The sequence below is a fragment of the Bemisia tabaci genome, chromosome 9, assembly GCF_918797505.1.
Source record: "Bemisia tabaci chromosome 9, PGI_BMITA_v3".
Classification (NCBI taxonomy): Eukaryota; Metazoa; Arthropoda; class Insecta; order Hemiptera; family Aleyrodidae; genus Bemisia; species Bemisia tabaci.
The window spans coordinates 19,579,248-19,596,180 of record NC_092801.1 but is presented as its reverse complement, the minus strand read 5'-3'; the positions used below and the strand labels follow the sequence as shown (position 1 = coordinate 19,596,180).

The following is a 16,933-nucleotide window of genomic DNA, read 5'->3' as shown; positions in this document are numbered from 1 at the left end:
AATGAGTTTAAACATGCTTCCAAATCGTCTTCTCCTGTGGGATGATTATTAAAATCCATAAACAAAACTTTAGACAAAAAAGACATAGGAAGTATGGAGCGATCCGATTGGTTGTTTTGAAACTTGGATAGTTCTTTACAGACTATGGGGGAAAATTATGGACTAACTGTAGGGTCTCTTATCGGTCGCCATTGTGGCTGTCTGTTAGCTACCTCCTTTGGTCATTGCAACCCCCCGCTTTCACCAGTGGGATCACCCCAAATCTCTTTTGTCTTCTTTGTCTATAGCTTTGTCCATCGGTTTCAATTTTCAGCCCGCTGGCATCAAAACGTTTAATTTTACTTCGCGATGAGCCCTGTAGTCCACAAAACCTAATGCTTTCCCGGACTCATCTGTAAGTGTTAGTTACGCCGCTTTTGTCAGTTATATATGACAACATGATGATAGACGACCCTTCAAAAATATACAAGGCGATCCAAAGTTAGACAGTCGGACTGTAGAGATGTGTGCTACGGGTCAACATAAAACTTCTCTCATCTATGAAATTGTTTCCAAAGGAGCTTTTCTAGGGGTTACAGCTCCCCAACTTCCCCTCCCCCAAAAGGTCAAGGAAATACCGTTTTTCCTGCATTTTGGCAACGATCATGCACCAAATCTCATGAAGATTGGTGCGCACCTGATACGCTGAATTCGTCAATGGCATTGGAAAAATCGAAATCTCAGTTATCATCTACTAACTTTTCCAATATAAGTGTGAGGTTTGATGACGTTGTTTTGGATATTTCGTGCGGTAAGGTTTTTGGCTTTACTTTTTTGGCCCCAAAGCTTCAATGAAATAACATTTCAATCTCTCCTACTCTCGGTACACAAAGTGCAGCCAATTGACGTACTGGTCTTGTAGTCCGCACTCATATTGTCAGCTCGTTATATGCGGGCACTTATATACCCTTCACTTCAAGTGCCTCTCACAAGATACGAATACTTACAAGTATTGTATAAGTACACATATCTGGTATTTTATTTTCAGGTGATGTTCAACTACACAATTTATCTAGATTACGGAACGAAATTGATACCGCAACAAATAGAAAACAAACCAACAAGTTTGCAATGGCCTGTCTTTGGCAAAGAACTTTACTCGCTTGTTTTTATCGGTACGTTAGCATTTTTGACTCATTTTTACCCGGGCACATGCCTTTTAATTGGCCGGCATGGGTTTTGCCCCACCTAGAATTTAAAAAATAATCATCTGCCCCATAAGCAAAATTTGGCAAGAAACCCACAACTACACGAAATGAGGAGAGAAGTTTTTTAGTTTAACTATTAACTGCTGTTTTCATGCTGTTTACATGCGCGGAAACAAACTGTGGTGATCAAGTGTTTCATGTGATTTCAGAACCTGACCATCCGACAAAGGCGCAAGAAAAGCATCATGAGTTCGTCCACTGGCTAGTTGTGAATATTCCTGGAACCCAGATTAACAAAGGAGACGAAATCATCGAATATATTGGCTATCGATCATTCTACGAGGATAAAAGTAAGTGATCAATATCTTATTGATATCGATGGTCAATACACATGGAATGGTCTATTCATAGTGAGAAATGAAGTACCATGATGTTCTTTAGTCAAACTTTTGCGTAAAGCATTGACCATCGATCAAACATCGCACAATAACAATTCAAAATTTAACGCACAAATGAGGAGCTCGGAAAACCAGTGAGATAAGTGCACTTATTGCTATTCCAAGCAATACGAGTTTAAAGTTTCAAAATTACATGAGCAGGGCCGGATTAAGGGGGTGGCCACATGGGCCGCGGCCCATGGCGGCAAATTTTGCAATTTTTTTATATAAAACTATAAAGAAAAATCGGATTCAGAAAAAAAAAATACGAACGAGAAAAGGTGACAAAATCTCTCATTTTCTGAGAGTACATCTCTAATTTTGTCGTCTTTCTGTGATACAATAGACAGCACCTTTAATTAGTCGAATTAAGACTAAAAGAGAAACCGCACACGGAATTCGGCCTGGAACGGCGCGGCGCAGAGACCAATGATGACGAGAACGTGAGATGAAAAGGAGAAACCCTCGGCGCGGCAGTCGGCATGTAACACATATTAGCGCCTACAAGACTGCATGGATACTTCACGCATTGCGCCAAAGACAGTGCGGTCGCTGCGGTCAGCAGCGGGCAGCGTGAAACGCATAGCGCCTACAAGACTGCATGAATACTTCACGCATTGCGTCAAAAACAGTGCGTGCAGCAGCGGTCGGCTCGAAACGCGCATGTTAGACTGTAGGAATACTTTACGCATTGCGCCAAACATAGTGCGGTCAGCGCGGCGCGGCGGCGGAAGTTAAAATTATTAAACCACATTTATGATTGTTCTATCATAATTTTTTGGTTCATTTTTTATAAATGGAGGGCCTTGTTTATACAGAGATAGGTTTACGGAACTTAACTTTCGCGCCAAGTTCCGTGAACTTTTTCTAGTGGTGTTGACAGGACTTTCGCAAAAAATGTGACCAACACGAGTAAACGCGTCTTATATGCCTCTCTCCCTCCGTCACGTTCACTTGATGGTTTTTATTGATGTTTCAAAACGAATGAGAAGGGGGCGGCAAAATACAGGAGGTCCATGGGCAGCAAAATACAGGCGGCCCATGGGCGGCAAGTAAGTAAATCCGGCCCTGTATATGAGTCTTACAGAGGAAAGGGAGTTCAGACTCACTTTTTGGTGCTTAAGATTTTAGTATCGAATTTTTCACAGAATATATTTCAAGACTATAGTTTTATTTTAAATCACTACCAACTCAATTTTTTTCAAAACTGCACTTAGCCCACCTGTCTTCCAAGCCCCTAAAATTAAAGACTCGTAATTACAGCCTCCGGAAATTTATATTTTTCGTTTGTCAAAAAAAACTGTGTTGGCCTCATTCAATCAAATCCAAGACAAGATTAATTTCAGTGTGTTTTACATTGAAGTTTTTTTTTTTTTTTTTTTTTTTTTTTTTTTTTTTTTTTTTTAAGGCTGTTTGCCTCGAAAATAAAATAAGAGAACCTGAATTTCAAAAAAGGAAAGTAATCCTAAAGAAACCAATAACTCAAGTTATTTTTCAAAAGTATGAGTTTTTATTTTTAATCATCAAGTTGACTTACGTCAATTTTCAGTATTTGAAAACTTTAAAAGACTGATACTAATGAAACTCTAAATCTAATTCTCACCAATTAATTATAATTAATTAGAGTTAATTTTGACCATTTTTGACATAATCAACGCATTCTGAGTTAAATTTTGGTACCTGCTATCATCCTGTCTTACCCTATCTGATGCTTTGAAATAATCAAAGCTTTCGAATTTATTAAAAATTCCAGAGAATGACTTTTAGAAAAAATTTCTTTCAGTGGTTGCTTTAAAGATTGACACTTCAATTTTTTCAAAATAATCTGTCTATAGTATGTAACATTCAATATTTAATGAGTACATACCGTCCTGTGAAATACACTGCACCATAGCTGAGGATATACACGCTAATAGGAGTAGCTCATAGATTTTAAAACCCTCTCTTTTTTAAGCTCAACTTAACAATGTAGGAAACAATAAGAGTGAAAATATAGGACTCATATTTTCGTGTTTTTAATTATACCATGTTTCCCTCATTGCTCTTAGAACCACATCGTCTCATCTTCCTCGTATACCAACAGCCCCACGGTGAACCGATGGAATTCAATATTACAAGGCTGATACCAGAGTGAGTATTATAATTCTTTCCCTACCTTAGTAGACGGTCACATTATTTTGTTTCATCCCCAGGGCCAAAATTTATTCACAAACAGAGATAGAAATCGTCACTAAGGAGTGATCAAAGTAGTAAACATTTTTTGGAAATTATAGTAGTAAACAACTGGATGTGCTGTGGTGCTTGTTGATACTTAGCATCCTCCGCAACGCTGCTTTAAGTGATAAATTCAAATTTTTGCCTGAAAGTGATGATAATTCCTAAGATCATGTCGTTCTCATTGAAATTATGACTGAATCTGACCCGAGGGTGGTAACATACGTCTGACCAATCGTTTTCATATTTCTTATCAGCCGATACTCCTCTCAGGCTCAGGGTGGAGGGTAATGAGGTAGAGTGTCACGAGGATACGTATGCGTGATTGCCATATTTTCGTATTATTATATTTAATTTGACGTCGAAACTGTATCGCGATATACTTTTGTCGTCGGTCATATTTATAATTCTGGAGACTTTTTGACTGATTTAGAGAGTGAAATTTTATTTGTTGGAATCGTAACCGAGCAAGCGTGCAGATAAGTTTACATACGGCGGTTTTGCCTAACATGAAGTAATAGGTTTCTTTTTAGGTAAATGTCTACGATTTTTTGCAGGATATATAATTTATTTTTGGTTGTTATTGAAAATTGAAGGATATATAATTTATTTTTGGTTGTTATTGAAAATTTTACGAGAGACCAAGGACTGCCTCGGAGCAATTTTATATATTTATTTCGACAAAACTTCTCTTTGGACTTACTGCCTTCTTTGGTGCACTGAAAAAAAAATCTCGGTATATTTACTAAGAAAAGGGTAAAATTACCAAGAATTCAGGGTTCTATTTGATCCCAGTTATTTCTTGGTAAAATTACCATTTATGGAATTGGTAATTTTACCGAAAAATCTCGGTAAAATTATTGAACTTTCTCGGTAACTTTATTTGACCTTGGTAAAAACGCCAATATTTTTAATCGACTGTGGTAGAATTACCGAGATAAAATGTCAAAGTTACCGGAAATTGATTACCAATAAAAGTGGTATTCTTACCTGAAAAAAACAGTAAAAATACCGGTTTTTAGGTAAGCCTACCAGTCTGTCTTGGTAAAAAAAGTGAAATGGTAAAGGTACCAACGGACTTTGGTAAAAACGCCGAGAATTTTTTTTCAGTGTGACACGGGGGAGCAGCATGGAACCGAACGTAACGTAATGTAACGTAAAGGTACGGTACAGAACTAGAATTGGACGAAAGTTCTGCGGTTTTAATGCCAGTCTTGATTTTAAGAGGCTGCGTTTTCTAATTTTTGAGATATTTCGAATCTTTTAACAACTTTAACTCGCAAAGTTTTTTTCTGCTTTCCAAATCCAGAATTGCATGAAAGCTCTTCGCGAGTGTCTGTGTGCGATCTAAAGACCAGAAAAATAGGGCGGTTTCGTTTTTCCTGTATGTAACACAGTCAGACCTAACATACTTTTCAACAAGGGTCTAGGCATCGTCATTAGCGGGCGCTTTCAGATTTTTCGGTATGCAACATGGGCGTCCTTTGAGTAGGAATAGTTGTATCAGCGACATTGATGTGTGTCCTCAATTTTTTGGATTTGAATATTGACGGTAAAACTGCAAAAACGCGTACCTCAGTTGGCAACACGATGCTGCAGCCGTCCTGTGATAATTTATTCTTCTAATGGGGGGGGGGGGGGGGTCCTCGAATCTTGGCGCAATGACGCTCATTTTTAACTAATAAGTTCATAAAGAAAAAATACCGCTGAGAGCATGTTTTTGAAAGACTTTTTGACTCGGAAAAGTGGCAATCTACATGTATCAGAGCCTTGGTGAGGATGATCTCAAACAGTCCACGATTTCCTTCCGCCAAATACAGTGATTAAGCTTCGAGCCAGTAATTAGATCATTCCGGTGAATGCAGTGACTCTGACGCACAGTTAAAGCCCGGAGCTCAATTCTCGGTGCTTCTTTAATTATCTGCGAGTAAACAAGGCAAACAAAAAAACGTCAGTTTACACCGGTAAATTAATGAGGTTTCTCCCCGATAAAACCAATATCTGCGTCTTTCGTTAGGTGACGGTCGAAAGTTGCAAAAATGCGCCGCTGGCGACGATTTTACTCGCGAAATAGCGTGGATGATGCACTCACGCCGCGCCGTGAACAAAATTAGACTTATTTCATATTGGTACAAATAGAATGTTCCTAAGAATTCTGCATATTTTGGCAACGTTACGTTTAAATTTATTTAGAGTAATAGCTAATATTAATATTTTTGGGCCCATGGTTGCCATAAACTAGTAATTTAATGTCTAAAGTCCTGTTCTAATAATGTAACGTTCCAAAATCTCCAATTATAATACTGAGAAAACTAAACTGAGCTATACTGATTATTACTTCGAGAAAAGTAACTTTTTGCGCCCAAGAAATATATTTTCTTAAATTTCGAATGTTGCTACTTAATGTAAGCCACTTTCTTGCTTTACTCGAGCCTTTTCCTTCATGTTTCTGGAAAAATTCAGCTTGAAGCAATATAAAAAAAAAATCTTGCGGCGGAAAAACTACCTTCTGTGAAGTATGTTATTTTTATTTTAAAGAAAACTTATCAAAGCACTTCCTTAAAATTGTATGAGAAATAATTTGAATGAATGACAACATTACTTAGAAAACGTTCAAAGAAATAGTCCCTTGGTGCTGTTTTAACAAGAAAAATGACTCATGTGCAAAAATTTGCAATATTTCAATCGGAGATACCATTTTTCGATTTCAATCAAAATTCAATATTTTTCAACAGGAAAATATGAAGGAAAGGTGACCGAAGGCAGAGATTTAGAAAATCGTTAGAGTTTTCTGTGGATCTGACATCTGCTGAAAAAATATGATAATGAAATTTTAAGAATGGGAGCGTTAGTTCGTATTTTTTGTCAGAACCTATCCGGCAGTCGGGCGCGGTGCGTTTAAAAAAAAATGGCTCTCAGCCAAAAGTAACTAGGTAGTTGAGTTCAGGAACTGAACTTGTTTTTAAACTACTCGCGGTAAAATTGATATCTGCTCTTAAAATAACAGGAAAATACGATCAATTCGAGTGTGAGTAAAAGTTAGTGCGCGCCATTTTTAGATCATTTTATGGTTCTGACGTTCAGATAGAATGAACGTACCAACATCCGGAGTGAATAAGTCATAACTGCGCTTTAATATTTGACAGCAATTAAAAGCTTGAAAAGGCATGTCATAAAATAATGCTCAAACGTATAAGTGGATCTGAATGAAAACTTTTCCATAGAGTTCTAGTCAACCCTCCTCTGAAAATTTCCTTTAACGGCTACTTTATAAATAGATGTGCGTCTTTTGCAAGAAAAAAACTCCCATAAACCGTCTGAAAATCCATTATTTAGGGAACGCCTTTAAGTTTCAGAAATACCAAGTCAGTGTTTTTCCCTGAAAATCGGCACCGATCGTTGCACTTTCTGTAAGGGCCTCTGCGGGCAGGGGCGGACAGGCCGGGGTGGCGAGGGGGCGATCGCCCCTTTTGGCTGATTTCTAGGGCCCTATCTTGCCGCTTCGCAGTTCGAGTTGTCCTCCATAAAAGGCCCCAAGAGAACAGGGCCCTTTATTTTCGACCCGAAAAGGCCTTGAAGGAGTCTTTTTATGCCATTCTAAGTCCTTAAAGGGGCCTTTTTCCTAACTCAAAGAGAACATTGAGTCAAAACTATACTTGATTGACTCTCTGTACCTTCTGTATACCAATTTAACTTTGGTACAAGGTTTTTGTTGGAAGAGGAAAATAAAGATCAAATATAAATACTGCATGAAAAATTCCAAATACAAGTGCTTTCGTTTTTTCATCCAGTGTAACATAATACTGATTATATACCCCTTCCCCCTCTCTCTACAGCTAGCATTTCTGGTCTTTTTTGGACCATAAATTTTGTAATATGGGTCTAAAATAGTCTAAAATTAACTCTGGGAGGGCGCAATTTCAAAAATTTTCCAGGGGAGGGCCCCCGGACCCCCCGGACCCCCCGGACCCCCCGGACCCCCCGGACCCCCCGGCCAGTCCGTTCCTGCCTGCGGGCCAAGGTTTGTGACCTCCCAGTCTCAAAACCAGTCCAGAGTCCCCTCCTGTACCTCCCCTAAAAAGAGCCTTTTTAGTATGATCCTGTCACATGGTCAGATAGGTCGCCCCCTCCCCCCTAAACCCCTCAGGAAAAGCGCGCCAAGATTTTTCATTTAAAACTGGCAACAGTCGCTGCACTCCCATCCGTTGCCGTGGGAGCCAAAATAAAAAGACGTCTGGCTGCAAACGTAAACAAACAAACAGAATCAGGGTGACGAACTCGAGACACTTATGTAACCGGAAAGACATTAAACCACCGAACTCCGGACGGACGAAGAGCAATGAACCAAACTTATGTAATCATTTGCATCGGCATCCGATTCGCGTGTATGAGTGAATGAGTCATGGATCGGATCCGTATACACGGTGGAAGCAGACGCTTCGAATCATTAACCTAGCGCCAAGCCGTCGAGGTGTGACGTAAGAATGTTACTGTCTTTTAACACACTGATTCTCAAATCGGACCACTGGACTAGGTTGGACTTTCAGATGGTTCCTTAGTTTTGGCAAAGTGCATTCCTTGAGTGATTCAGAGAAAAATTTTGGATCTCGGATTTTGGTTCCCAGTAGAAAATTTGGAAGGTAGGCGACAAGAAAAGAGCTGAGAAAAATTTCGGGTCAATCCGATAATTTTAAGAGAGTGCGTACGACAAAAATCTAGATTCTCCGGTGCTGAAAATTTGAAAAATCTCGATTTTCATCTCAAAAAAGGCGTGCGCGCTCTCATAATATTAACGAATCGACCCGAAATTTTTCCGAAAATCCGAGACATTAATTTTTTTCTGGATCATCCTAGTGCATTCCGGAAGCAATTGGTCAATTGGTCAATTACATGATGCGCAAGTTGGTTCCAATGGGTTCTTTAGGTCGGGTCCGCAATGAAAGAATGCCTCAGATCATGGGAGTCGAAAATGACATCATATTCGACGTCATGAGCAGACAGCTTGTCTGGTATGGTCATGTCAATAGAATGACGGACGAAAGGCTGCAAGAGAAGTTGTTTGATTGGGTTCCTCCTGCGAGGAGACGAAGGGGACGCCCAGTGAAAGGGTGGCGACAGGGGTTTTTAGAAGAAATGAGGGTTTGCCAACTCCCTGAAGGGCTTTGAGAGGACAGAGGACTCTGGCGGCTAGGTGTCGTAGAGCGCCAGGGAGCGCTATGAAAGCGGCTTCATGCGTACACATACATTTAAAGACTTCTTGTATAAACACACCTCCATGATAAATCTAAAGACTCCTACTTTAGTTTTTTTATAAAAACAATAATCTCGAGAACGCTGAAGTGTGTCGATCATAAACTGAAAAAGCAAGCATCGCGCCGAAGTTGAAGATCCACTTGCTGTCTGGTTACAGACCTTTTGGATTTATTGATTCGGATGGAGTAAAACTCCGTTTACTCGGTATCCCACTTTAAATGAGCCTGCTTACATTGGCGTAAATTGATCAGCCTCAATCCGTGGTCAGGCACCTAAGCACCTACATATTTTATTATCACAGAAAAAAGAAAAACTTTCCTGGCAATGGTGGAAATTTTTACTTTCAAGAATGGAAATTTTTCCGTGCATGGATGGCAGTCTTGTTAGCCGTCTAGCTACATGTTGAGAAGCGTACTATGCTGACGTGCTAAGGAGAAACGCCGTATGAACCTTCAAGCGTTGCCAAATTTCCGTTGGTAAATCACGAATTTTCGGGGAAATTTGTAAATACTCTTCTTCCAATTTTTCAGATACTTTTGTTCGCAATTTTACCTAAAGTTCTTGAAAATTTCTCGGAAAAATAATCATAACTTTTCTCAAAGTATAACATTTTATCGAGAGAAATTTGGCAAATCTCGAATGTTCATACGGCGTTATTCCTTAGCCTGGCAGTATGGCTAAAAATACAGCGCTTCTCGACCGATAGAAAGACGTTCTCATAAGATCAAAAGGGATTATATCAGATGAATTACCGGCCACGCAGCTCAAAGTGGCTTATACTGCTTATAGCCTTGTTTGACGCATCAATGAGCACTACCTTTGATCACCTGAGAGCCATTGAACTGGAACGCGGACAGAAAACGTTGGAGGACGATGTCAAATGTTGGCTCTCAAAGCTCATCAGGTCGACAGCCTTTGACAGTGCCAATGGACCGCTGGACAAGGTGAAAAATGAAACATCAAAATACATGATTTCTCATCACAATCATGGAGAACACGGCTGTTGATGCATTAAGTATATCTAAAATTATCGACCTCGCAGTGACGAATTACCGTTTCTTGTGTTCAGAAGTTAGAACTTTCCACTTGCCAGGATAAAAAAACGAAGTCTGAAAAACGACGTATGAATACTCGAGAGTTACTAAATTGTTCAGCATAAAACGTGTATTTTTGGGGGAAGTCATGCATATTTTTCCTAGAAATTTTCAGATATTTCAGATTTGACTACGGACAAAATTGTCTGAAAATTCGAAGAAAAATATTCACAATTTCCTCAGGAAATTCGGTTATTATAGTAGAAAATATGGCAACGTCTGAAGACAAATGCGGTATTCTTCCTTAGCATAAAAATGCAGTCAAATTGGATTCTCAGCTATCAACACTGCATCACTCTGAAATATAATTTCCCTAGAGTTCTGAATTTCTACTTTGATTCGTACGGGGAGATGGTGTGGTCCAGAAAAAAAGAGGAGATTTTCATGAAACTATTTAGTTTTTTGCCAAATACGTAAGTAGTTCCTGAATGGTCGAATTAAGTTACAGTAATTTTGGTTTTCTCGGAAGCGGGAAGTTCGGGTTTGATAATTTGCCGATTCAAATGTGACCTATATAATATTTTTTTTTTCATTTTTCAGTGAACATTCTCAATACTTTCAAAGTGCTCTGGGAATTGTTCGAGAAAATGTGTATTAGAGCTTGCTGTACATTCTTTGCTAGTCTAGCGATACATTCACTAAAATCAAATATGTGCATCGGGTTTCCGAGCAATATCGTTCTTTTTAGCATACATACAGCGAAATGTTAAAGAAATCGATTCTAGGCGAGGAACACATTTTAGGGAACCCGCACCACAGACGACGACGACGACTATGAGTTCAAAATCCAAATCCAGCCATGTTGTGCCTAGAGTACCTATATTAAGGGAGTATGGCCACTGGTGTTACCACCTCTGATTGGCTTGGCCATCTTAGGCTGAATGGAGCCACTAGGACCCAAAAATGGCGAACGTCATAAGTTAGTGTAATGCAAAATGACTCAAGATGAAGTTTTCTTTGCTTATTGTAAAGAGAAATTTACCCACATGCACTATTGCGACTTTACATATTTTTACGGTTAATCGTGTGCAGTTTTCGAGAAAAATTGTCTTAGATGTAGTAAGGTTGGCAGCAATGCGGTTGGTGACAATCGTCAAAAGTTGGCAATGACCCCCCTCCCATCCTCAAAAACCAAAACAAAGCACCGCCATTTTTGGGTCCTAAGCCTCTCCATCGGGCCCAGTGGCCACTCTCTTAATATAGGTACTCTAGTTGCGCCCTCCGCATAAGTTCAAACCAACGCAACCGACACTCCAACTTTTCCAACGGAAAATTTTCGTCTAATTTCGTATTCATTATCGAAGGGGCAAAAATAGGGGGCACCGTACTGCCGACAGCGGAGATTTCCCCTCATATTCCCCAACGAACGAACATCTACACCTAAGTATTTGGGCATCGCGCAAATTTGCGAGGAATTAACGCGTTCGAGGATTTATTTTTAAAAAAAAACCGCAGCAACAACTTGTTTTGAGCCGTACGGCGACGCCCGACCTTGGCCCAGAGCGCCGAGCGGCCGACCACTCTTAGTCGCGCGTCTAGGCAACCGTTGCGAAGCGAGCCACGTGTGCCCCACGGCGATTCCCGCGGGATTTTCGCGCTCACGTGGACTGAAAACGCGATTTCGCAGGTCGGCAGGCTCGCCCCGAAAGTTTCCTTATTACCGCTGAAGAGCAACGGTTAGTGAAGTGAGGAAGAACCGATGGTAAAATGAGCGATTGAACGAGGCGTGTAGAACGACTGTACTTGTAGAATCAAAACTAAACTAATTCAATTTTTCAAAAGCTCATAAAACATTGGCGGATCCGGGGGAGGGCGCATGGAGCGTCCCCCCCCCCCCCGTTCGCCCAATAAAAGGAGGAAGAAAAAAAGAAGGAGCGGAGGAAAGGGGAAAGGGAGGGAAAGAAGAGAAAAGAGCAGGAAAGAGGAGGAAAGAGGAGGAAAGAGGAGGAAAGAGCAGGAAAGAGGGGGAAAGAGGGGGAAAGAGGGGAAAGAGGGGAAAGAGGGGAAAGAGGAGGAAAGAGAGGAGAGAGGAGAAAGAGGGGAAAGAGAGGGAAGGAGGAGGAAATGACGCTTATATTTGATAAATATAATGACGAAATTTAGTTAAATTATATTTAGTAATTATTCAGGACGAAATTGATTCAAACTGCATATAGGATTTAAAACCTCGAAAATTTTCTGGAGAAAGCCCCAGAACCCCCTCCCCCTTCCACCCCCGCCACCGTTCGAATAAGTGTTCGGATCCGCCTGTGTCATAAAAGCGCAGAAACAATCGTTTTGTCTCAAATAGATAGATATTTCTTTTTAGTACTGAAACTCGCGGTTACTGGAGCGACAAAAAATTAGATCTTCGTCACTCCAAGGAACAATACTGCTTATCAGCGAATTGGCGCTTTCACAAGTTGAAGAAAAAATTTCGCCGTTCTTGTTATATTGTGGTATCAATGAAGGCGAACTTTTTCCCACTCCAGTTATCAGCTATTCTGTCTCTAGCGGGAGGCCGGAAAATGGACCACTAGACAAGGTACGAATTTAAGCATTCTGATATACAGGGTGTCCCAAAAGTCCGTACCCCCTCGTAACTTTTGAACGGTTGACGATAGAAAAACGAAACTTTGGGAATGTTTCTATCTTAAAGGAGACCATCTTCTAGGGGGGTCAAAATTTTTGTCCCCCCCTCAGGGGGGGGCTCGGGGGCCCCCAACTTTTTTTTTTCAAATGGTAACCCCTATCTTGTGATACCTCATTCGAAAGAGTATAAAAAACTAAGAATTTTGGCGCAAACCGCAAATCAATATCTTAATTTTTGACGGAGTTATGATAGGTCAAAGGTCAACTTTGACCTTTTTTCAAAAAATCATATCTTCGGTTCAAATTATCGTAATGAAAAAAATAAAACGGGAAAATTTAGGGGGGGCAGAAAAAAATGGAGGGCCGGGGAAAATGCATTTTTCCAAGGGTGACGTGGGTTTTGACCATTCGTTCTTTATTATATCTCTTGAAAAAAAACCAGCTGGCATTTTCACTTGAAATTGTCAACCGAGGGTTATAGTTATTTTTTGTCTTTGACAAGAAAAAATACTCTTGATTCAGTCGGATTTTTGCTTGAGTCTAAAGGAAATCCGCTTCAATTAAGAGGCTTGGCCCTTGATTCAAGCGAAAATCTGATTGAATTAAGAATATTATTCCTTGACAAATTGTTTAAAAGTCTGGACTTAGGCTCCAAGAGACGTTTTTCCAGGGTACGGCCCTTAATTATTGGACCATCACATAGTTTTCAAGCGGCTCATTATCATGTCGGAATTTATTTTACTGTAGTGAGGGGCCATGTGAGCTCCAATTCGTTCACTTTCTGAATGTGTTAAAAATACACGACCAAAAAAAGAATACTTAGGTCGACGTCACTTTCATCACACCGGATGATTTTCGCGAAATATACAGGGTGATTAAAGCGAAATAACATGTCAAATTTTAACTGGAAATATCCAGAATTCTGGAAGCTCGAGGAGAGAGTTATTAAAAATGTTCGCAAGTCAACATGTAAGTGTAATTATTCTCCAAATCTAGCTCTATAGCTGAGATGTTCTTTATTTAACATGAATCATGCGTAAAACGTCACTATAGTTAAAAGTGTTAATTTATCACTTTGTTTAAATCAATGTTGACTTGGGCTGTATTTCCTTTGGTTACTAACTTTAGTGGACTTTAGCTTCGCCATCGCGCTAACTTCTGGATACCTGAAAACGGGAGCGGGAAATCAAGTTCGCCTTCAACTCGATGGACGCAATTTGAGCGGCTCAGGAGTTGATATAATTGTATCACGCACTTTGATTTAGCGCAATGTTCAAAAGGCGAGTGACTTCAATCGTAATGGACCACTAGACAAGGTACGAATTACAGCATTCTGATACATGTTTCTTCACCAAAATTTCACGTAAAACACGATGCGCACAACGAAAATTACCGAAATCAACTCCTTACAAAGATACTTAATGATTCTTGGTGCGTGAATTCAAACCATCCGCTCATGAAAACTCACTGCTCTACGTGATTCACATCGCGCGCTTAACGTTATCATGACAGTCTCTGCGATATAAAAATCTGGCAACCTCAATCTTGACGCTTTGGCTCAGTTATAGCAAATTGCTAATAGTTTGAACAACACATGGTGGGAAATGAACATTGCTCGATTAAGAAGCTTGCTGAAACCGTTGTAGTGCGCGATTTGACTCACGTAGAGCTTTGAGTTTCTTGTGAGCGGGCAGTGCAAATTCCTTGTAACCAATGTGAAATAATAACGTTAATATCTTCGTAAGGAGTTAGTTTCAGTAATTTTCGTTGCACGAATCGTGTTCTATGTGAAATTCTGGTTAAGAAATATACAGGGTGTCCCAAAAGTCCGTACCCCCCCCCCCCTCGTAACTTTTGAACGGTTGAAGATAGAAAAACGAAACTTTGGGAATGTTTCTATCTTAAAGGAGACCATCTTCCAGGGGGGCTCGGGGGCCCCCAACTTTTTTTTTCAAATGGTAACCCCTATCTTGTGATACCTCATTCGAAAGAGCATAAAAAACTAAGAATTTTGGCGCAAACCGCAAATCAATATCTTAATTTTTGACCGAGTTATGATAGGTCAAAGGTCAACTTTGACCTATTTTCAAAAAATCATATCTCCGGTTCAAATTATCGTAATGAAAAAAATAAAACGGGAAAATTTACCAAATTGTAAGCACTTTCAAGTAAAAATCACAGAAATTACTTCAAACTAATTTTAAGGGGGGTTTCGGACCCCCAAATACGTCATTTTAAAGGTCATACGATATTCTCACGAAATGAGCCAATTTTCCCTTACTTTTCCTTAACATTATCTTAGAAAGTTCAAAATCAGTTCAACATTGCGTTTTCAAGTCCCTAAAGTTTTGGCGAAGTTCAAAAAACGAAATTTAAGGTGATTTAATTCAACCATTTAAATTTCATTTTTTAAAAAAACTTTGTTCGTTTGGGGACTTGAAAACGCAATGTTGAACTGATTTTGAACTTTCTAAGATAATGTTAAGGAAAAGTAAGGGAAAATTGGCTCATTTCGTGAGAATATCGTATGACCTTTAAAATGACGTATTTGGGGGTCCGAAACCCCCCTTAAAATTAGTTTGAAGTAATTTCTGTGATTTTTACTTGAAAGTGCTTACAATTTGGTAAATTTTCCCGTTTTATTTTTTTCATTACGATAATTTGAACCGGAGATATGATTTTTTGAAAATAGGTCAAAGTTGACCTTTGACCTATCATAACTCGGTCAAAAAATAAGATATTGATTTGCGGTTTGCGCCAAAATTCTTAGTTTTTTATGCTCTTTTGAATGAGGTATCACAAGATAGGGGTTACCATTTGAAAAAAAAAAAGTTGGGGGGACAAAAATTTTGACCCCCCTAGAAGATGGTCTCCTTTAAGATAGAAACATTCCCAAAGTTTCGTTTTTCTATCTTCAACCGTTCAAAAGTTACGAGGGGGGGGGGGGGGTACGGACTTTTGGGACACCCTGTATATTTCTTAACCAGAATTTCACATAGAACACGATTCGTGCAACGAAAATTACTGAAACTAACTCCTTACGAAGATATTAACGTTATTATTTCACATTGGTTACAAGGAATTTGCACTGCCCGCTCACAAGAAACTCAAAGCTCTACGTGAGTCAAATCGCGCACTACAACGGTTTCAGCAAGCTTCTTAATCGAGCAATGTTCATTTCCCACCATGTGTTGTTCAAACTATTAGCAATTTGCTATAACTGAGCCAAAGCGTCAAGATTGAGGTTGCCAGATTTTTATATCGCAGAGACTGTCATGATAACGTTTAGCGCGCGATGTGAATCACGTAGAGCAGTGAGTTTTCATGAGCGGATGGTTTGAATTCACGCACCAAGAATCATTAAGTATCTTTGTAAGGAGTTGATTTCGGTAATTTTCGTTGTGCGCATCGTGTTTTACGTGAAATTTTGGTGAAGAAACATGTATCAGAATGCTGTAATTCGTACCTTGTCTAGTGGTCCATTACGATTGAAGTCACTCGCCTTTTGAACATTGCGCTAAATCAAAGTGCGTGATACAATTATATCAACTCCTGAGCCGCTCAAATTGCGTCCATCGAGTTGAAGGCGAACTTGATTTCCCGCTCCCGTTTTCAGGTATCCAGAAGTTAGCGCGATGGCGAAGCTAAAGTCCACTAAAGTTAGTAACCAAAGGAAATACAGCCCAAGTCAACATTGATTTAAACAAAGTGATAAATTAACACTTTTAACTATAGTGACGTTTTACGCATGATTCATGTTAAACAAATAACATCTCAGCTATAGAGCTAGATTTGGAGAATAATTGCACTTACATGTTGACTTGCGAACATTTTTAATAACTCTCTCCTCGAGTTTCCAGAATTCTGGATATTTCCAGTTAAAAGTTGACATGTTATTTCGCTTTAATCACCCTGTATATTTCGCGAAAATCATCCGGTGTGATGAAAGTGACGTCGACCTAAGTATTCTTTTTTTGGTCGTGTATTTTTAACACATTCAGAAAGTGAACGAATTGGAGCTCACATGGCCCCTCACTACAGTAAAATAAATTCCGACATGATAATGAGCCGCTTGAAAACTATGTGATGGTCCAATAAGTAAGGGCCGTACCCTGGAAAAACGTCTCTTGGAGCCTAAGTCCAGACTTTTAAACAATTTGTCAAGGAATAATATTCT

At 39.6% G+C, this 16,933-nt stretch overlaps 1 protein-coding gene across 4 annotated transcripts in view; it reads left to right on the top strand.

Moving 5' to 3' along the window:
• Nucleotides 1-16,933, top strand: part of LOC109034829 (protein D1) — a 36,186-nt gene that overhangs the window by 12,112 nt on the left and 7,141 nt on the right. For all 4 annotated transcript variants that reach the window (XM_072303908.1, XM_072303910.1, XM_072303909.1 and 1 more), the window contains exons 3-5: nt 1,028-1,154; nt 1,397-1,537; nt 3,673-3,754. In XM_072303908.1, coding sequence (XP_072160009.1) covers nt 1,028-1,154; nt 1,397-1,537; nt 3,673-3,754 — 350 coding nt within the window. The remainder of the gene's footprint in view (nt 1-1,027; nt 1,155-1,396; nt 1,538-3,672; nt 3,755-16,933) is intronic.